Source organism: Silurus meridionalis, chromosome 12 (assembly GCF_014805685.1).
Source record: "Silurus meridionalis isolate SWU-2019-XX chromosome 12, ASM1480568v1, whole genome shotgun sequence".
Lineage (NCBI taxonomy): Eukaryota > Metazoa > Chordata > Actinopteri > Siluriformes > Siluridae > Silurus > Silurus meridionalis.
The window spans coordinates 15,972,730-15,996,464 of NC_060895.1; the positions used below are offsets into that span (position 1 = coordinate 15,972,730).

General features: G+C 37.9%; 1 protein-coding gene across 1 annotated transcript in view; it reads left to right on the forward strand.

The window, feature by feature from the left end:
- The first annotated feature begins 1,013 nt into the window (after positions 1 to 1,013).
- sacs (sacsin molecular chaperone) overlaps positions 1,014 to 23,735 on the forward strand; it is a 29,786-nt gene continuing 7,064 nt past the window's right edge. The window contains 10 exon segments of the mRNA XM_046862514.1: positions 1,014 to 1,216; positions 2,107 to 2,416; positions 5,181 to 5,331; positions 10,022 to 10,112; positions 10,480 to 10,565; positions 11,788 to 11,899; positions 12,025 to 12,171; positions 12,262 to 13,747; positions 13,903 to 13,994; positions 17,282 to 23,734. Of these exon segments, the coding sequence (XP_046718470.1) occupies positions 2,394 to 2,416; positions 5,181 to 5,331; positions 10,022 to 10,112; positions 10,480 to 10,565; positions 11,788 to 11,899; positions 12,025 to 12,171; positions 12,262 to 13,747; positions 13,903 to 13,994; positions 17,282 to 23,734 (8,641 nt within the window). The 5' untranslated portion in view covers positions 1,014 to 1,216; positions 2,107 to 2,393.

Here is a 23,735-nt window from a genome sequence, read left to right on the forward strand (position 1 = left end):
CATTCAATCCAAATGAAATCACGTTGGAATGGTTATATTTAGCTTATTTATACATTATACTTTTTTAGAAGTGTTGCAATTGAAAAAAATAATTACATTATACATAAATAAATTAACAAGAAATATTCAAAAACAAAGTGACGAACTTTGCAATCATCTTTATGGATTATTATCTAAATATTCCTAAACTATTTATTAGACCTCTAATCATTTTCATGTTCTTTATATTGATGTAAATGAGTATACTGCCATCTACTGGTTATTTTAGGTTTTCTTTCGAAAAAATAAAAATAAAATCAAGACACGGTGTATAGTGAAACAAAAAATTCTGAACGTATATATACTAGCTTCATTCTGCTAGATTACTGTACTATAATCATATATACAAATATCCATTGCATACATAATCACAGTTGTGCTGCCTTCTATCATCTAGGATTCTGGAGGATCAATAAAAGCTTCTTGACTTGACTTGACTTGATATACATATGCATATATAAATATACATAAATAGATTTGAACAGATAAACACATAGAAGCATGGGTTTTCTACATTTGAGTTTTACTGACATTTGGAGCTCAATGACCACCTTCGCATCTTGTAATTGGCAAAATCATGAACACGATCCTGCTGTTAATATATTATGCACATTAATTACCATATTCAAAAATAATATATACTCAGTTATAGTTAATTATTTGAGCTATATATTCAAACTTAGAACCTAACAGGCAAATGACCAGTAGCTCACTGGAAATAAGCTTTAATTAAATAAAATACAGATTTAAACCTAAACATTGCACAAATATCAGGATCTTTATGTAATCATCTGAAAAATATACGAAAAGCAAAGATCAGACATGGTACACTTAAATTACAGTGTGTGTCAACTGCTAATGAGATGAATTAGCCTGAGCCTTATTAGTTTAAGTATCTGCAGTCCTTGTGAACTCCTGGCCCTTTAAGAGCTCTTAGAATCACCGATGCAGAAGAGTGAGATGCACATGAGAATCCCACCCTGGGAAGTCAGAATGCCCCGGATCACAGCTCATACTAGCAACCTATAAATTCAATAGGCTTGCCGACCTCCTAGACTGACTGTCTGTGCTTGGCCTCAAATTACCCGTGACATGCGCATTAGATGGCGAGGTGAGTGAAGGCTGCAGAACTGTAGGAGAATGATGATGGTGCTGAAGCTGCATGGAGCAGGATGCGGTGAGTGTGTGTTCACTTACAGTACTGCGTCAACACTGCTTTCACACTGATCAGATCACTGCAGCCTGCGTCCTGGATCTCTGCTGCATTCTCGTATATTCAAGGCATGTACCAGTTTAGAGTTGACAAACTGCGAATTAGATTTTTTTTAAGTTGTTTAGAGGATGCTCTGTCAAGCGTCCTTGTGCTAAGGTTGGATGACGTCACCCCAGAGGAGAGCATCTTTACTGCGCCATAGAGGCTCGCGAGCGCAAAATAGACAATGCTGACATGACAAAGCTAGATTATTATACAAACAAATGAAAAGAGTGAATAGTTGTGTATGCATTGTGATTATTTGTTTTATCCCACCAGATGTGAATGCACTTGGTTGCATCTGGCATAAGGCTAATAACCCTTAACATGTAGAGTAATGATAAGTAATGACCCTAAATCTTGGAATACGCATCACAAATATATATATAAAAAAAACGATGCCATGTATTCATGAAGTATAAATGTATAATGTGCATGCATAAACATGCGCAATTACATTTGCAGTCTAAAGCGTTGTGATTGCGTTTTTGCCATTTTTATGTGTGTGTTGTTTGTGATCTATATCATTAATTAGGGGGGGCTTTGCAAATAACTTTTCCTCGGCAAATTACTACATGTACCAGCATGCCTAGCGTTAGACACCCGCAATCACAGCAGCCCTGTAGCGCTTTACTTTAGGCCATGTCCCAAACTGCACACTACCATACTTAGAAGCAGGTAGGGATGTACAGTACACACACTCCCTCTGTAGTAGGGTTTGAGCGTTTCCACGAATAGAAACAGCGTGTTTGAGCAGCAATGGAGGGACTGAAGTATGCGTTTATTTTATAAATGTTGTGTATTTTCCTTCACAGGAGAGTGAAGAAACATGGTGCTGAGTTTGGACTTAATACGGGAAAAACTGGCATCTAATCAAGACGCTAGTTTGCTATAAGGAGGCGGGTCCGAGAGGAAACACAGCTAAATACAGCCTGGGACTGCAACATCATGGGCTGACGATCAGGCTTGTTTTTTTCCCCCCTTTCATGATCAGAAGACCTGGAGCGAATGAATGAATTAAAGGTTTTGTGGCTATAAAGATAACATTGTTTCAAACACATAGAAGAGTGAATCCGATGAAACAGAAACTGTCTGATCAGCGATGGCAACCAGTCACGACTCCTGGTAAGTTCAGTTTATTGAACAATATGAGAATGACTTATTATGCTAAGTTGCATTATATATATATTTAAATATATATATATATCGGTTTTGTCAAATCTACTAGTGCTTGCTGTGATTATTGATGCTGCATTTATAATCCAGCAGAGCATCTAAGTGAAGATACATCTTTTCTCATTTTCTTTTGAAATAAGGTTTAGAAAAAGCAGCCCACTACAATGTGAAGTGGCAGTGGGATAGCAGTACTTATAGGCCTATTATAAGAAAGCAAATATGCATCCCAAAGCCGCACCCTCTCTGAAACCCTGTTTATCATCCTGCTTGTGTTTTTAGTCTTAATGGGGTTAGGAAAACTTTAATCTAATATTGAGGCACCATTTTGTACAAACAGGGTTCTGCCTACTGTAAAAAATTGCCTGCCAATTAGACTATAAGTGGCAGCACGGTTGCCAGTGCACTACTGTGATGTATAGTAAACTACTGTGAAATATATTTATAGTCAAGTATGATAATATTCCATAGTAAAAAATAAAACATGTTACAGTGCTTTTGCTGGCTTGGCTGATGTGTTGTTTAAACAAAATGAAATATTATGTGTTGTTAATATTCATATGTTCATATTCCTTTTTGTATTTTTTTGTATATTGCTAAAAGCTAAATATATGTACAATGGATATAAAATACATCTAGAAACTCCTGTGAAAATGGAAGCTTTTTATAGTAAAAAAAAAACCAACAACCCAAAAACAATTTGATCATTGTTAAACATGCCACAAGTATTTCCACCCTGAATGTAAAATAACTATATATATATAAAATGCCTTTTCCTAAATGCAAAACAATCTGAATACATTTTAGGAGAAGGAGGAAAAAATAAGCTAGTTGCATAAAGGTGCACCTTTTGATTTTATTATTTATTGTTTTAGGGTAAGAGTATCAGTGTGGCACATTGTGACTTGGCAATAGTACAGATTCTTTAGAATGTAAGGACACATCTTATGTGCACACTGCTTTAGGTCACCCTACAGATTTTTAGTTTGATTCAGTTTAAAACTCTTTGGGATTTAGTGTCCTTTACTCTAATATCCAGGCACCATTTTGTACAAATACAGTGCTTCCTACTCTGTAAAAAATCAAACAAACCCCCCCCCCCAATATAAATTAGGTTAAAGGTTTTACTCAAGAGCACAACCATGGCAGCTTGTCAGTGGTGGTATTTCAATGAGATCATTTTAAACTATGTTATATATTACAGTCTTTTACTGTAAATTCAATTATGCTGTTACAACAGCAGTCACAGCAATTTTTAAAAGGCAATTCCTATTGGCCTCTGAAGTTACTGTAGGATTTATTATAATAATTATATTTACTTAATTATTAGTAATTAGTTGAACTGCTTAGTTGAACAATTTTTTAATAAACAATTGATCAAAGCAAGACAACCAAGTGTATGCCTTCATTAATTTCACCAGTGTACTTTAATATCTTAAGATGCATCACGACTACAATATATTAAGAGTAAACTGTAATTCAGCAGTTTGTCTATGCTATATATCCCTACTATATAGCCAAATTGCCTTATAGCCAAACCACTCTAAGGAGCTTTCCCTTAATGGCCTTGCAGATAATTGAATTTGTGTCAAAGAGCTAATGTCATAGTAGAAGTCATTCATTTCTATTAAGTGCTATGCTTAAAGATGTACTGAAATGGCTGGCGAAATAAACTTTTGCTAATATTTAATAGAAAATAATTGAAGTCTGTCTGCACACGAATTAATATTTTAGAATTTCTAACTTTGTAATATATTTACATATGTACAAATAGTTACGCAGTACATACATTTGTACTTACCGTAATTTCCGGACTATAAAGCGCACCCATATATAAGACGCACCTACTGAATTTGACAAAGATTTTTATTTTTAACATAAATAAGCCGCACCTGTCTATAAGCTCTACACTGAAACTAATGAACTTTACACAGGCTTTAATGCAAGACAGTGTCTGTTACATGGTGTAACGGGTGAAATATGTTGCGCTTCCTTTAGGAGCAGAGTGGCATTTTGGGAATAGCCTGGCGCCTCATTTTTCCGCTATTACTGCATGTGTGGAGACCGAGGAATATGTCCTTATTATTTTCTGATGCTCATTTCTAAGTTTCTTTGACTAACCCGTAACGCTGTTGCCAAGAATAATAAAAAAGCACAAGTTTTGAAAACCTGTCTGTGCTCACATGATTTCTGTTGCAACTGGAGTTAGCGAGCTCTCCCTTCACCCAGACTCAACACGCTACAACGGCTTGTATCTAAACAGTAGACTACCAAGAAAGTCATTGTTCACTGTCTTCCTCCTTCCTTTCACAACTTTTTCTTTCGGGAGTTTATCTTTTGGCATCATCGTGCGTTAAAAAAAACGTTTTTTCTACCGAAGCCGTGCAGCTCAGAACACAGGTGAGGTGCGTTTTTCGTTTCCCTTCGAAAATTTCATTGGTCTAATGTTATGGGGTTCAGTTTTTGGCTTGAAGTTTGTGAAACCAGAAAAAACCCAGGAAAAATTCATAAATAATCCACTTCGTTGTTTAAGACCGCGGGGTTCAAAACGTGGGAAAAAAGTAGCAGCTTATAGTCCGAAAAATACGGTACATTGTTTTAAAATGCAGGATGACATTGGCCGCCTCTTGTCTTAATGATATATTTTTTTCTTTAAAGAATCTTCAGCTTCATGCAGTTTGTGTGCCATACGTAATTCTTTATTAACACATTTCAGGTTGCTGTTGGTGACAATCCGGCATGAGTACCTAGGTCAAAGGGTCTTTCAGGTCCCTTGGTCTACAGCAGTCCAGCAAATCAAACAGCTCATCTGCCAAGAAACCAACTTCCCTGTATGTGAGCAGCAGCTGATACACAATGGAAAAGTGGTGAGTAACAATCAATAATCTCTCAAAAGCACAAGTATTTGATCAAATGCTTAAAATGGAAAAGCTTTTTATTTTTTATTTTTAAATAGAGTATAGATCATGAAATTAATTAAGATATTATTACTGTTTGCATTTCTTTTTCATTTATTCACATTCTAGTATTTATGTTCGGATTTTCAGTTTACAGTCACTGTAGTTTATTAGTTTTTTAAAAGAAGATTTATGTTTTTGTTTTTAAACTATATCAATATTTTTATTATATTTAAACATTGATTAATTCAGGACAAGCCAAGCTGCAAGATTATTAAGTGTACAGTCTGCTATAACAACAACGAGCTGCTGCCAGGTCAGATAGAATGCGTCTACTGTATTTTTTTTATTCTTTTTACATCGGAATATGACTTATTAAACACTGATTTAGGTTGATTTTTAAATGTATTGAATACAAGTCATAATTTCCTCCAGTCTAGACATTAGCACATAATATTGGTTCAACTATTTAAAATATTTGCATGTATAAAATGGTTAAATATGTGACGGGGTGTTTGTTGCAAATATGCACTATTTCTTTTTTATTTAAGGAAACATGTGATGTGAAATTAAACCAGTGTAATTACTATTGAATTAATAGGAGACTATTCTGTGTGTCAATGAATTAAAAATAATACATTTTTACTATAAAGAATTTTTTATTTACTGATGACATTTAGACCCTGAGGTGAAACAGGCTGTTGACTAGAGGCACTTTTGATGGCTTGCCTTGACTGCTCTAAACACGTGACTTTAAAACAGGGAAGCCTCCATGACTGAAAAGAGCAGGTGGCCAAGCTCTCCCCAAGCTTACTTATGTCACAATCAAAAAATAATCACAGGCCAAGCAGTCTCTAGATCTGGATACAGCCAACTAGATAATCGGGGAGCAGTCTGAAATTCCATTCACTGTTATTGTACAGCTCAATGCTGCCAGCGCATGCCTAGGCTTCATATTTCTTGTTTCTTTTTTCATATAAGCTGCATTTTACAAGCTAATACACAGTTACATTTGATGCTGGCATGACTCCAGCGTCTGTAATAAGCTTGGGAATTTTTGCTTGTGGTGATTCTTGCCGGAGATGCTGTGACAAGTTCACAACTTGCTAAGCATAGAAGGATAAAGTAGGAAATTACTTTTAGAAATTACTTTTGTAAATTATTTGCATTGGCCACAGACTAGTCAGGCTAGACATCCCAGGCCACCCTGTGTTACATTATGGAATAGGTCACCTTATAAAGATTTCATATTAGGTTATAAAGTTTTCAGGCAAATGTCTGGAATGAATTATAGAGTCACAGTAGTGTGGCAAATATTATTTTCACTTTTACTTTTATGATTTACATTTATGTATCCCAAAGCAACATATAAATGAAACACATTCCAAAAGTTGAGAATTATGGATTAGTCCCAACAGAGTTATGGGATTTGGAATATGGGCTCATTGATCCAAAGCCACAAACATTTCCTCTCAGGAATGGCACATTGTTAAAATCTGATTTATAATAAAGATGCATAAAGATAATTGTAATTTTTTGTTTACTGCTTATAAGTATTTGACAGAATGCTTTTCAGACCTTAGACATGAACATGGTCCACAGTCTTTGACTATATCCAGAGTAATGCCAAGTAACCAGAAAACATGATTAATAATAATGTTGGTGGTCTCAAAGATCTACACTATGAGCAGTGTTAGAGAAACAATATACAGTTTTGAGAATAGTAGTGTTACTTTGGGAGGGCAGTAAGCCTGTAATGAAATCATGAGCAATGTGGGACCATGGTCGACTAGAGATAAACAAGGGGATGAAGCAGGCCAGCCAGGGGTTAGTGAACGATCTTCCTACAGACTTCAAGCATGCCAAGACAAAGGTCCTGGTGTCCATGGTAGGCTACCTGAAATATTGCTTGAGCAGCTCTATGGTTCGGTTAGTGCCAGGATGACATGAGAACCATGATAAGTGTCCCCACTGGAGAACCTGTAAAGCACAAAGTTTGAGCTGGCTACCTTAATCCGGTTGAATGTGTTGAGCTCCTTTGACAGTTTCCTTAATCTTCTTGGTAACAACCTTACAACCCTAACGGAGGGAAGGATAGTGTCTGGCTTGGGGGTTCTTTTCTAAGGGGTAAACAGCCTGGAAAGAGCATTGAGCTTAGTGTTCTTGGACCCAGAGTGGTAGATGATGGCAAAGTTGAACCTGACCAGTGTGCTTGATGGGAATTCAGCCTCTTGAGCATTTGGATGTAGGCCAGGTTCAATGTTTTGTCCACACAAAAATAGCTGCTTCACCCTCTCAAGCCATTGCCTCTATTCTTGTAGAGCCAATTTCACGGCTAGAAACTCTCGATTTCCCACGTCATAATTGCGTTCTGCAGTGGACAGTCAGGGGTGGAGTTTTTGTTTAAAGGCTGACTGCTTAGACAGCACTGCCCCTACCCCTCAATCAGAGGCTTTCATCTCCACAATGAATTGTCACAAAGGGTCAGAGTTAGCTCGAACAGGGGCTGATGAAAACAGTTCTTTAATCCAAAAGAATGCATGTGAAAGTTAAGCCAAAGGGCACTGACAGAGAGGTGAGTCCAAGGAGAAGAGCTGCTACCAAAGCTATAATCATGTAAATTATTTATAAATTAATTATTACTAAGTTTGTAAGTCTAGGAAGCGCTATAGTTGTTTCACATTTGTGGGCCTGGGACACAATGGCACTGCTCGCACCTTCTCTGAATCTGCCCTGATCTGTCCACTCTCAATGATGTACCCTATGAAGCCCCATGAAACTCACATTTTTCAGCTTTGACAAGTAACTGGTTTTCAAGTAGTCACTAAATGACAAGGCTACATTTTCGTTGTGCTGCTCAGCGGATATAGGAATAAACCAGGATATCATCCGTTACATGAAGATGATGTGGTTTAAGAAATCCCGGAGCGCATCATTTATTGTTGCCTGGAATATAGCTGGGCATTGGTGAGGCCAAATGCCATATCTAAACTGAGACAGGAGGTTTCAGGGTTTCAGAGGAGGCCAGCCTGTAATACTAGTACAGCATACAGAAAGTTGTTCTCAATTTAATTTAGTTTAATTCATTTTAATTTGTATAGCACTTTTAGCAATGGACATTGTCTCAAAGCAGCTTTACACAGATAATGTGGAAGAAAGAATCAATAAGATTGTTTTTTATAAGTGTAAGTTTGTCCCTAATGAGCAAGCCGGATCTTCTGCCCCAGAGTCAATCAGGGCTAGTAAAGGAACACAGAGGTTGTTGTCTTAATTGTTTTGGTTGTTGCTTTTAGCCTTTTATCACATGCAGTGTATTGGCTCCTAATGGGATAGGACAGGGTTGGAATGTGCTCAAGGACTGGGATGACAGTTGACGACCTTGTCAGCCAGGGCATTGGAAGCCAACTAGGGGCTGGGAGTGGTGGCCTGGGAGTGGTGGCCTTTCCTTGCAAGCCTCTTGCAAGTGTTTATCCAATCTGACTGAGAGATCAGATGGTCAATGGAATTGCATTCATCCTTTGCTTTCAATGTAACTAAACACCCCAAACCTGTTCCAGCATGACAGTACCCTTGTGCACACAGTGAAGTCCATAATGACGTTTGCCAATTTTTTTATGAAATAACAAAAGTGGCCTTTATATAGCTTAAACACACAGAACACTGAATTAGAACAATGCCTGTGCATTAGATCTTTTGATCTGAAATCAGTACCTGACACGACAACAATGATCTGTGAAAAATGTTCCAGTATTTAAAAAGTAATTAATCTATAATGTTCAATGTTCAGTTTTATAGATCTTAATCTATAATGTTCAACAAGCACATATGGCTATGAATCTGTGACCATCATGTCCTTTATTTTTGACAATAAAGTGTATTTTGTGGCATTTATTGAATTTAAGATGATACAAAAATTTAATGAGAAAAGTGAGAAATGTAATATCACCATTGTTACCACAAACCTGTGCATGTACATAAATAGATAAACGCAGTTAAGTGAATTTCTCTTAAAGAATAGAGACTGTTGTTGGTTCCTATGTAATACCTCTAGGGTATTTGTTAAATAAGGCATCAACATTTACATGACCTGAAATGATCATTACATATTAAGTTGTGACACAAATTGTGGACTGATTTTAATTGGTGGCTTTTTTGGGGGGCTTGGGTGCAGAAAGAACTACGGTATTTATAATAGTGCTAATCTCTGAGGTTGATCATTAGCTGATGAGTTTTTTTGTCAGGCTGTGACCGTGTGCACCAGAACATACTGAGCATAGTTGGTGAGGTAGCAGTGTTTTTTACTTCAAAAATATTTTGCAGCCCATTTGACTTGTCTGAGCAGAGATACATGCTACATACATACTTCACGTAGATACATGCCCACCTGCTGCCAATTGGGTGTACACAGATATGATCAGATGCTTGTATTACCTTCAGGGGCTTTGCTACTCATAACATAAATCAAACTGAGATTGATTAGAACCCCTGGAGCATTCAGGGTCTCAAAAAGGGACCCAAAAATAACCCTAACCCACTTCTATTTCCAACAGATTGATATTTGTTCAGCAAATGTATTGGTTTACTGTAAATATACCAATATATTGTCTTATTGATAGTATGCTAATACTGAGGCTGTCTTATCTGTGCTTTTTCTTCTTAGGTTAAGGACGGTGTTGTAATTGGAACCTTAGTACTACAAGGGAGCACAGAAATAACCATGACACTGCATGGAAGAGGACTCCGAGGGGGTGGTAACTTATGAACACATTTATTTAAAAAACATGATTCAAATATAATTAATTTGCCCATTAATTAGGACAAGTATAGTATTAATGTGATATTTTTATAGTATTAAATTAGTACTTGTATCTACATTTAAATGTAGAAGGTTTCTTCATTCTTAGTTTGGAATATACCATCCAGTACATGGAATCAATGTACACATGTATATGGATTATACTTTTAATTCCTTCAAAGTAATACCTTAGCATATATATTTTGACAATTCATTCTTTTTTTGCAATAAGGGTGTGTAAACCTTGGCATTTCAATGTACTTTACCATTTCTTAAGATTTCATAGATGTCAGTGTTTTTACCTGTCAAATACTCTCTTACAGGTAGGTTTGGGCAAACCACTCCACCTTTGGTAGAGTTTCTGAAAGACATTTTACGACGATATCCAGAAGGTGGACAGATACTGAAAGTAGGTCTCATGATGATCAATATTTTATCCATAAAACATTAGACATATACATACTGGTAACAAATGAACGAAAACAACAATGGTAGTAGTTTGGCCACTAGCCACCAGAACAGCTTCAATGTCCCTTAGCATAGCCAAGATATTATTGACCTGCAAGTCTTATTATTAGTTGTGTTCACAACTGGTTACTGAGAAGGTCACAGTTTATTCATTGCATAATTTTCATGTTTATTAAGTCATTCACTGAGCCCTGTGGATAAGGATAGGGGTTATCTTGGGGTTAAGACTTGCAACAGAATAGAAATGCTGCATTATTAGATAAAAAAGAACAGACAGGAGAACTTTGTATTTTTACCGATGCTTCTATCTAAGGGGACAAGAAGTGGACCTTGCTGTGGTGCATGTGCATGTTTTCTATATACCGTAATTTCCGGACTATTAAGCCCACCCAAATATAAGCCGCACCCACTGAATTTGACAAATATTTTTATTTTGAACATAAATAAGCCGCACCTGTCTATAAGCCTACATTGAAACTAATGAACTTTACACAGACTTTAACGAAAGACAGTGACTGTTACACGGCTTGTATCTAAACAGTAGCCTACCAAGAAAGTCATTGTTCACTGTTTTCCTCCTTCCTTTCACAACAATTTCTCTCTCGTTTTTTCGAGTTTTTCTTTTGGCATCGTCGTGCGTTTAAAAATCACCATCGGTAAAGCTTTTCTCCCGATGCCGTGCAGCTCAGAACACAGGTGAAGTGCGTTTTTTCATGCCCGGTTGTTTTCAGCGTGACAAATGATTCGCATTTCCTGTTGCCAGTCCGAGTGAGAGGCAGGTCAAACATCAGAGGAACCTCATCCATATTTATGATGTGGTGCGGCCTGATTCAGTGGGAGCGCATCTGATTTAATATAAAGAGTTTTATTGGTTCACCTGAACCCGTTCGATAATTTAATTGGTCTAATGTTATGGGACCCAAAGCTTGGGAAAAAAGTAGCGGCTTATACTCCGCAAAATACGGTAATGCTCCCATGAAACAGGAATGTGACAAGTAATGATACCGAGTTTTAAATGAAAAGATTGAGGTTAGCATCTTTAAATAAATGGTTTTGCCAGACTGCCTTATCTGATTGAAAAAAAAATTATTTTAGTTGTTATAAAGATCTAATTATCAGTTCTTAGCTCTTATTATATATACAATATCCTATATCCTATCTAGGAGTTGATTCAGAATGCAGAAGATGCTGGAGCAAAGGAAGTTAAATTTATGTATGATGAAAATGAATATGGGGTGGAGTCACTGTGGTCACCTGACATGGCCCAATATCAAGGTACATGCAACTTCCTTAAGGCAAATGTGAAATGAATAGTATGAACCTTTTTCTTCTATTTTAGAACAAAATCTGTGTTCACTGTACATATTTCATTTCAATTGTAATGTGATTCTGTCTTTCAGGAACAGCCTTGTATGTGTACAATGATGCAGTTTTTATGACAGAGGACTGGAACGGAATACAAGAGATTGCAAGGAGTAGGAAAAGAGAGGACCCTTTAAAAGTTGGTCGATTTGGGATTGGATTCAACTCTGTTTACCACATAACAGGTAAGTGTAATGCACAAAATGTATCAGTTACCAAATACCAATTACTAATAATTGGCTGAAATAGAGAAATCAAATGTTTAATCTTTTCAGATGCCCCAAGTATATTTAGTGGGGATCAAATTGGGATGCTGGATCCTCATCAGATGCTGTTTGGAGTCCATGAGTCTGGACAATGCTGGAACCTGAAGACAGATAAAAAAGAAATAACAGAGCTGACTGACCAGTTTGCTCCGTACTTTGGCATTTTTGGCAGCTCTGAGAAGACCATCAAAGATGGCACCTTTCCAGGAACGCTCTTTCGCTTTCCACTTCGTATGAAGCCTTCTCAGCTGAGCAGCAATGTGTATAATAAAGAGAAAGTTCTAGAGTTGTTTGAGTCTTTTAAAGCTGATGCGGACACAGTGCTGCTTTTCCTTAAGAGTGTACAGAAGGTCTCTTTGCATGTCCGTGAGTCAGATGGGACTGAACGAATGCTTTTTCAAGTCTCAGCAGCTGAGAATTCCGAACACAAACTTGAACGGCCTAACTGTTTGAAAACTCTAGGCCTGGCTATTGACAGCTACAGCAATGGTGTGCCAGTTAATTCAATCACTTGCAGCACATACCAGCTCAGTATTGAGGTACAGGATAAGACTGCAAAAGAAAGTCAGAAGACTGCTTGGTTAGTTTGCAATGCTGTGGGTGGGCGAGGCATGTGTACTGAACTAGACACACTTGCGGATGATCTAAAGTTTATCCCAATTATCGGCATAGCTTTACCTCTGGTGCTTCTTGATGATGAGGACAAGGGTGCAACCTCCAGCTTCTCAGGGCGAGCATTCTGTTTTCTACCACTTCCTCTGGGAGAAGAGAGTATGACAGGGTTGCCAGTGCATGTCAGTGGCTTTTTTGGTCTGACTGATAACCGTAGGAGTATTAAATGGCGGGAAGTGGACCAGTGGAGGGACCCGGCGGCACTTTGGAACGAACTTCTTGTTGTGACAGTCATTCCAAAGGCATACTACACCCTCATTATGGAGACTATTAGGAGAGCTCAGACCATGAAAGACCAAGATTTTACCCTGTCTCCTAAAAGCATTTATAAAGCCTGGCCTGATCCCAACAGGATACGCTCACACTGGAGACCCATTCTTGAGCCCCTGTTCCATGAGTTGCTCCAGGAGCCAGTCATCTACTCTCTCAACAACACTTGGGTCAAAGTGGATGATGCAGTGTTTTTGGAGCTAGACTGTACTAAGGAAAGCACAGAATCAGTAATCAAATACCTTCAGAACTCAGGGATGATGCTGACCAAAGTGCCAGCCTATACGTCTGCTGTCTTGACCACATTTTTCACCAAACCTGACAGCATAAAGAGAGTGACACCTTCTTTTGTACGGCAGATGTTGCGGAAAAATAGGCACAAAGGGTCATCCAGTGAGAAATTGCTTCTGCTTGAATTTATTCTCAGTGATGCCTGTTACAGTGACCTTATTGGACTGGAGCTGCTGCCTTTGCAAAATGGGACATTTGTGCCATTTTCCTCCTCTGTGAGTGACAAGGATGCTGTGTATATTGCCTCAGAAGAGTACCCAAGGTATGATATTAAACAGTATTTTTTAAGTGATTGCTACGTGTTTTTAGGAAATTAAGAAAATTAACACATCTCATTAATATCAATACACTTATTAATACACAAAGTACACTTCTGATTAAAATTCTTTTGTACCTTCAATGCACCTTTCTCAATAGGTCTCTTTACCCAGGTTTGGATGGAAGATTCATACTAGAAAGCATTCCCCCACACATCATGAATAGCCTGAAAGAAGCAGCCAAAAGTAGAGGTAAATATGTAAATGATCATGAACACAAACATTAGATTATGGCAGAGGTGTCCAAACCTTTTTTAAAAAGGGGCCCAATAAGAGCTGATCAAAACACTAAGGGGTCAGTTAACAATATGCTGAAGTTGAAATAATAAAATAAAAAGTTTTACTTCCAAATTATAAAAAAATATTAATATGAAAAAGTACTTACCGTATTTTTCGGACTATAAGCCGCTACTTTTTTCCCGCGTTTTGAACCCCGTGGCTTAAACAACAAAGCGGCTAATTTATGGATTTTTCCTGGGTTTTTCCCAGTTTCACAAACTTAGCCCTATAACATTAGACCAATGAAATTATCGAACGGGTTCTGGTGAACCAATTAAACTCTTTATATTAAATCAGATGCGCTCCCACTGAATCTGGCCGCACCACATCATAAATATGGATGAGGTTTCTCTGACCTTTGACCTGCTGCTCACTCGGACTGTCTACAGCAAAAAGCTTCACCGATGGTGATTTTTAAACGCACGACGATGCCAAAAAACTCGGGAGAAATTGTTTTGAAAGGAAGAAGGAAGACAGTGAACAATTACTTTCTTGGTAGGCTACTGTTTAGATTCAAGGTGTGTAACAGACACTGTCTTTCGTTAAAACCTGTGTAAAGTTCATTAGTTTTAATGTAGACACCTGTGGCTATTTTTTAATTAAGTATCATTTTGTAAAATAATTTTCAGGTGTAGATAGCTAAATGGGATAGCACAGTCTGCTAACATCATATAGATGGAAAATTTGCAACATATTGACCAGGAGGCCACTTACCATACTTTCTTAAAGATAAGCTGCAGGTCAGTTAACATCTATCTGCAGGCTGCATTTGGCCCGGGGTTTGGACTTTACACACCCTGCCTTGAGGCAATGAACTTACATACATACTAGTTCATGTTATTTCTCCATGTGTGTGGTAAAACCTGCAATCACATTATAGTAACTCACTGGGACATTTATAATAAGAGTTATAGACCTTAGATTTAAGCCTGAGCATGTGGCCTATCATTGAAATCTACTGAAATTACAAAGCCTGCTTCTGACCTTTATGCTTTTATAGACTAATAATAAAATTCATAATACATGCTACTACCTTCTTTTGTGCTAATCATATATTAGCTATTTTAAGTCTTATAGCCTCTTAAAAGGTCCCAGCTCACATGTCTTTCCAGGAATTACTGTTGACATAAACTGTAGGTGATAATACTTTGGCAGGGGACAACATTTTTCTCTCCTGAGTGCAGTGTCATTAAATGACATTGCAGGACATGGGAACTGTAGCTGAAGTATTTATAAAGCATAAACACTGTAAAATATTAATAATTCATTTCTATTTACCTTTTAGAAATTTCATGTAATTCACTTTTTTGTTCACATTTTTTTCTTTTGTGAGATTAACTGTGCTTTATTTTGATCCTGATGTGGATTATGAATCCCAGTTCAGCAGTATCTTTGGGGCTGCTCAGGTAAGTAATGGTTGTGCCATGCCTGTGGAGGAGGAGAATACATTTCTCCTCCTTAATGGACTAGTTTTAGTTATTACGTTTGCAGTGCATAATACAACGTAATATTTTTTTCAGCATATTGTCTACCAACCTTTTTGCAGCACTGTAATGACAAATGCACGAATTAAATAAAACCATAAATAAATGTCAGAGATGATCTAATTTTCTCATTTTTTTATTAACCGATTTCCATGTGCTAACAAATATTCAATTTTCATTAATCAAAGTTAAATAAAGACATTAAAAGAAAAAGGAAAATATTATTAAAAAGCACAGTGTTCATTTTTGTATGTTTACAGCATGCAGTGCATGTTGCCACATCCATTGTGGAACTTGTGTACTTGTACTTACTTTGTGGAAACTACTACCATTCACATCTTTTTGTACCTTATGCCTCTGTGACTGTAATTTTCAAAAATTACAAACTATCTTGTTTATGTATTAAAAATGTGTACTCCATCAAAAAAGAAAAAATAAAGGAAGCATTTATTTTTTTGTTTTTTATATTTAATAACTATATAATTTTCAAAATATAACATCTTTTATCAAATGTTTCTTTATTAATAGGTTATTAAAACTATTTTATTATGTTTAATATACAGTCACTATTCACTTTATTAAGAACACCTGCACATTCATACAATCCAACCAGTCAGCCAATCATGTGGCAACAATTCACTTCAGTTCAGTTTTATTTGTATAACATTTTTAACAATTGACATTGTGCCAAAGCACCTTTATAGATAGATATAGATTGTGAATATAAATTTATTATTGCATTTATAAATCAGACCATATACGTTTATTCTTATTGAGCAAGCTAGTGGTGACAGGTGACGAGGAAATTAGATATGAGGAAGAAAACCTTGAGAGGAACCAGACTCAGAAGGGAACCCATCCTCATCTGGGTGACACCAAACATGTAGACACAAGTCAGGGGGTTTGGATAATTTTCACATAAAGTATGTTCACACCAATTTTCATCCAATTGTCCATCCCACTTTAACCATTGTATGATTGTTAGTGGAAGCTGCTTGTTTTTTAGCATTTCAGAAACTGCTGAACTATATTGTCCAGTCACAACTGTCTGTAGAGTTTCTACAGAATAGGAGGTGGTAGCTCAGTGGTTAAGGCATTTGACTTTGGATCGGAATGTCACAGGTTCAAATCCCACCATCACCAAGCTGCCACTGCTGGGCCCTTGAGCAAAAAGCCCTAAGACCACCCTCTGCTCAGTTGTAAGTCGCTCTGGGTAAGGGCGTCTGCCAAATGCCGCAAATGTAAATGTAAATGTACGGAATAGTACAAAAAATAAAAACATCTAGCAAGAAGGACCTTAGCTAAAAATTCAAGTCTTCAACTGTATAGTTTCAGGGAACCTGTGCTATCATTGTAATCCACTGCATGTGCAGATGCACAGGTGATTTTAATAATGTGGACACTGATTAGATGCTTCCATTATTTTAAAAGTCCTAATGTTTACTGCAACCGTATACTTTTTTCTAATTCAGCAATCATAATTTAAAGCACATTTAAAATAGACTTTAAACATTTTGCTGAATTGATAATTAGTCAGTATGCTTTCAAATAATTTGAATAAGCATGAGATTATTTAAATTATGCAGTTAAAATTGATGTAATTCCAAGTCACATAAATTCACAGAAAATAAAGATCAAATGAGCTTTATTTTCTACAGGGTTTTCTGAAGTAGGTTTCAATAACAACAATTATTTTTTCTTTTTTTCTTTTTTTAGGAAGGCCCTGTACTCAAGTTCAAGTTTTGAGCCCAGAAAGATCAGCACGTCTCATAAAAGAGGTCCTTACCACTGCATGGCCTACCAGAGACTTTTCTGTGCAGTGGTACCCTGGTGATACAGAGAAAAAGCATCCTTTAAAATCTTGGCTGCAAATGGTTTGGAAACATCTGTATATCCATTTTGCTGATGACCTTAGTTCATTCGAAGACATGCCTTTGATTCCAAGTGTATCACTGAATGATAGTTTGGAATCCTTGGAGCTCCTGCGTCTCAAGACTCCATCTCCTATCATTATTGTGAATGAAGAAGAGAGCACATTTTCTGAGGACCTGCTGGAAGTCATACATAAAGTTGGAGGAGTTGTCTTACAAAACTTGGATTCTTGTTTGCAACACCCACTCCTGAGAAATTATATCCATCCATTATCTCCAAGCACTGTGTTACAAATTATGGACAGGGTTTCATCCCAAAGACTGGCTAGCTATGTCTTATCCCTCCCTGACAAACAAAAGCTTGCCATCAAAGACTTCCTGGCTAGTCTTCCAGATGTCACTGAAAAAGAGAAACGCATAATTCAAGAGCTTCCCATCTTTGTAAAAGTAGGGAAATTTTCAGACAAAGGCACACCAACCTTTACTTCTCTGAAAGGAGCTCGAGCACTGCATCATACTGCCAAGCATCCGCCAGATGTTAAACTATCCATAAACGTAGTTGACAGCAGTGATGAGTCAACAATCCGTCTCATTCGTCTGTTAAATGTGGAACAGGTTAAAAGTACTGAATGTCTGAAGGTAATTCTTAACGACATTGAGAAAGGTTTCTACACCAAAGAAGAAATGGAGAGTATCATGCTCTGGACCCTTACCCATTTGTCATTTCTCAAAAATGAAAATAAAGCAGTGATTACCTGCCTTTCCTCTCTTAAGTTTATTCATTCCTCCTCTGGAAAACCTCTTGCAGCAATGGACTTTTTTGATCCTGAGCTGGAGATACTACAGGAGCTATTCTATATGGAGGAAAAGACAAGATTTCCACCAGACACCTACACATCATCTCCTGATATTCTTCATTCTCTAAGACAAATAGGGCTAAAAAATGAAGTGCAGCTTACTGAAAAAGATGTACTTCATGTTGCCCAGAAAATTGACGAGTTACAGGGAAGCTCTAATCCAGAATGGGAGTCTATTCTAAAGAAAGCAAAAACACTACTTACTATCCTAAACAAACAAACAAAGTTAGTGAAGTCTCCAGAAACACAGGCCTCACTCCAAAAATTTAAATGGGTGCCAGTCTGCAGAGAGAGGCCTTTGAATTATCCTAAATCTCTTATCTGGAAGGGAGATTCTTGTTATATTTCCTCTCTCTGTGATATGTGTAATATATCTCATGCAGTGCTTGTTGGTTCTTCTGTAACACTAGTGGAACGAACATCTGCTGGTATGAAAAAAGCCCTGAAGTTGTCCATGGAGCCCCAAGTTGACCAAGTACTCCAGCATTTAAAAGCAGTAAATGACTGGCACAGATCCCAAGTATTTACCACAGAGGATTGGTATCAGTTTCAGCAAATTCTTTTTGAAATTTATGGATTCATGCAAACTCACCTAGAGGATGCAAGAGAAGCAGTGAAGTCTCTGTCCTTCGATTGGGTTTGGACTGGCAAAACATTTGCGTCCCCAGACATCACAGTCCTAAAACCTGTCCCAGACTTAGATCTACAACCGTACTTGTACTCACTACCAAAAACCATTGCAAAGTTTCACAAACTTTTTAAATTCTGTGGTTCTGTTGATGAAATTCACTCTAGCCATGTGCTTGAAGTGGTTAAAACAATCAAGGACAGAAGTGAACAAGAAATGACAAAAGAAGAAAGCAAACATAATATCCTACTCTTGATAAATATCTTACGATGGTTGTACAACAATCAAATAGCAGTGGATACTGACATGCAGGTGCCAATCTTTTGCTACAAAGATCCAAGCAAATTGCTCATGAAACCGATTCATGAATGCGCATACTGTGATATCAAAGTTGATGATTTGAATGACTTGCTTGATGATACCACAGAGCCGATTATCCTTGTACATGATGATATTCCCATGAAAACTGCAGAGTGGTTACGAGTTCCATGTTTGAGCACAAGACTAATAAACCCAGAGAATCTTGGGTTTGAACAATCAGGACAGAGAGAACCTCTAACAGTGAGAATAAAAAACATTCTAGAGGAATATCCATCTGTTGCAGATATCTTTAAAGAGCTTTTGCAAAATGCTGATGATGCAAATGCTACTGAGTGCAGTTTTCTGATTGACATGAGAAAGAATCTTGATATACGAGAAAATCTGCTGGACCCTGGAATGATTGTCTGTCATGGTCCTTCTTTGTGGTCATTTAACAATGCAGTTTTCTCTGACACAGACTTTCTCAATATAACAAGACTGGGGGGATCCATGAAAAGATGTGAAGCAGACAAAGTAGGCAAGTTTGGATTAGGATTCAACTCTGTTTATCATGTGACAGACATACCTATTATCATGAGCAGAGAATTTATGATTATGTTTGACCCAAACATCAATCACATTAGCAAACACATCAGGGACAAATCCAACCCAGGCATCAAAATCAACTGGAGTAAACAGCAGAAAAGACTGAGGAAATTCCCTAACCAGTTCAAGCCTTTCCTTCATGTCTTCAACTGCCAGCTTCCTCTGTTGCAAGAGTTCCCCTATAAGTATGATGGAACTCTCTTCAGACTTCCGTTCAGAACAGAGCATGAAGCAGCAGTAAGTGAAATTAGCAGTATGTACTACAACACCACTGATATATATTCGCTTGTTGATGAGTTTAGCATCTGTGGCCATCGGCTGATTCTTTTTACTCAGCATGTTGGAACTATGGTCCTAAAGTATTTGAAGTCTGAGGAGTCAAATCCAGCTTCTGCACAGGATGTAGTCACCATAAACAAGAGTGTTTGGTCTTCCAAATCAGCATATGGTCCTCTCAGTATTCTGAAGTCTGCAGCCAAAGTCATGAAAAAGGTTTCATCCACCAACAAAGTACCTGCAGACACTCCTAAATCTGGTTGCATCATCAGAATTGTTGTAGAGGAGTACCACAATGTGTTCAGACGCATCCTTGATCTACAGTCGCCCCTTTTCAGAGGGTCAGAAGAGGATCCATCTGCATACTTTGAGATGGCAGCTAAAGGCTCTCAAACCAAGAGACTTACTGATGAAATTCCCCAAAAAGGTGTTGAAACCACAACCTGGCTTATCTCTTCATGTATGGATGTGACTGAAGCTCTAAAGTTTTCTCTGGGTGAAAGTGGAAAGCGACTAGGTTTGGTACCATGTGGGGGTATAGCAGTGCTGCTCTCCGAAGAAGAAAATAGAAAATGGACATTGCGGATTAATGCAAGCCCAATTGGAGAGGTGTTCTGTTATTTACCTCTTAGAATAAAAACCGGACTACCAGTACACATAAATGGATGTTTTGCAGTTACATCAAATAGGAAGGAAATATGGAAGACAGACACAAAAGGACAATGGAACTCTATTTTCATGAGACATGTGATTGTGCAGGCATATATGGCTGCACTTAATATGCTCCGTAACATGTCAGAAAATGGGGAACTCCTTAAATATCACTACTACGCAGCTTGGCCTGATCCTGGAGTTGTGCATGATGACTTCAATCTGATTTGCCAAGGAGTATATCAGGAAATTGCAAAAGGTCAAGATGAAGACAATGCAAAAGTGTTCTCAGATGGGAAAACCTGGGTGTCAATCAAGTATGTTAGGTTCTTGGATGACACATTGCTCTGCAAACCTGATGTTGGACCTGCTGCCTTTAAAATTTTCATGACATATCTGAAAACGTGTGGCTCCCAAAATCTCTGTGCTGTTGAACTGCCAGACTGGGTCAAAGAAGGCTTTGATGATGCTGGGTGTAAAGGGAAACTAATGGAGAACACTCTCTCAGAGAAACAGTTCTTCACAGATGTTTTTTTCCCCAATATTCAAGATATTGACAAAGACCTTCGTGACCCTCTGATGCATTATGTCCTCAATGAAAAATTGGAGGATTTTGCAAGTATCCTAAGAGAAACCCCATGTATTCCGTGCTCAGGACCATCACAAAATCTTGTTCTGCCATCTCGATTGATACATCCAGAAGGAAGAGTTGCTAAACTGTACAACAGTGACGATGGACGATTCCCTGAAGGAGGTGTGAAAGACTATTTGAATCCAGTATGCTTGGTGAAGCTAGTACTGTTGGGTATGGTAAAGGATGACCTTTCCTGGGAAGACCTAACTGAACGTGCTGAGTCTGTTAAGACTCTTAATGAAGCTGATCATACTGCCGCCTGCCAACGAAGCAGTATACTGCTTAGCTTGATTGACGAAAAATTAAAAATGAGAGACCCATGGGCAAATGAACATGCTGCAAAATTACAAGTCATCAGTTTTCTTCCATTCTTAACAAAGCCTGCTGGCTTTTCCCTCCCCTGGTATGGAAATAATTTCCCCCAGTCAACAATGTTTTCTGCAACAGAACTTTTCACAACAGACCATCAGGACACTGTATGTTTGATGAAGCCCATCCTGAATGAGAGCTCTCCATCTTTTAAAGGCTGTGGCCCCATGTCTCTGGCTGTGAAAGACTATCTTGGACTGATAAAAAGGCCATCTGTTGGGTTAGTAATAAGTCAGCTTAAAGAACTATCAAAATCATTTGATGGTGTCACTCTGTACCAAGAAAACATAACAAATGCTTGCTACAAATACCTGTATGAAGAAATGATGCAGTCCAAAGATGCTAAGGAAGAAATTGAGGAGGAGCTGAAAACATTTTGCTCTATTTTAGTGGAGAACACATATGTGAACCCATCAAAAGTTTCGTTCCATTTAAATTTTGATTCTGCTCCACATCTTTACCAACTTCCTAACAAGTATAGAAACAGCTGCCGTGAGCTTTTTGAAACTGTGGGGGTTGTTTCAAACTTCACTGTTGAAAACTTCTCAGCCGTTCTAGAACTTATCAAGCGTGAATGTGGCAGAAGATGTCTCTCAGAGGAAAACTTTCAATTATGTCGTAGAATCATCAGTGAAGGAATATGGAGTTTAATTCGAGATAAAAATCAGGAGTTCTGCCAAAGCAACTATGGACAGATACTTTTACCTGATAGCAATCTCACTTTGCAACAATCCAGGTCATTGTGCTACAATGACTGCCCTTGGATAAAAGTCAGAGATACAACTGTAAAGTATTGTCATGGAGATATTCCAAGAGAGGTAGCAGTAAAATTGGGTGCCGTTCCAAAACGTCACAAAGCCTTGGAAAGGTATGCTTCAAATATCTGTTTTACCACTCTTGGAAGTGAGTTTGGGCAAAAGGAGAAACTGACTAGCCGAATCAAGAGCATCCTTAATGCATACCCATCAGAGAAAGAGATGCTGAAAGAACTTCTTCAGAATGCAGATGATGCCAAAGCAACAGAGATATACTTTGTATTTGATCCCAGGACCCATCCAACTGACAGAATATTTGATGATAGATGGGTGCCTATGCAAGGTCCATCCCTCTGCGTATACAACAATCAACCATTCACAGAGGATGATGTCAGAGGAATCCAGAATCTTGGTCGAGGCACAAAAGAGGCAAACCCGGGCAAAACCGGACAGTATGGTATTGGATTCAATTCAGTATATCACATTACGGACTGCCCATCTTTCATTTCAAATAATGACATCCTTTGTATTTTTGATCCACATGCACGTTATGCACCTGGAGCAACAACTGTTAGTCCCGGAAGAATGTTCAGAGATCTGGATTCTGACTTTAGGTCCCAATTTTCTGATGTCCTGAGCTTATATTTGGGGAATCATTTCAAGCTGGAGCGTAGCACAATGTTTCGGTTTCCTATTCGCTCTGTAGAAATGGCAAAGATTTCAGAGATTAGCTCAGTACCTGCTTCAGACAGAATGGTGCAAAATCTTCTGGACAAACTACGCACAGATGGTGCAGAACTACTGATGTTTTTGAACCACATGGAAAAAATCTCTATATGTGAAGTAGAATATCGGACAGGAGAATTGAAAACGCTGTATTCAGTCACTGCAAAAATTACAGATGGTGATCGTTTGAAGCGTAAACAATTTCATGCCAGTGTAGTGGACAGTGTGACAAAGAAAAAGCAGCTGAGCCAAATCCCAGTACAACAAATAACATACACAATGGTTATTGAAGACTTAGATGGGAACTCAACAACCTGGCTGGTTTGCAATAGATCAGGATTTTCTGATATGGAGAAAGTTTCAAAAAGTGTAGTGTCAGCCCACAAAAATGAGGACATAACCCTTTTTCCTCGAGGTGGTGTGGCAGCTTGTACTAGTCACAATTATAAAAAGCCTCATAAAGCCTTCTGTTTCCTTCCTCTTTCTTTGGAGACAGG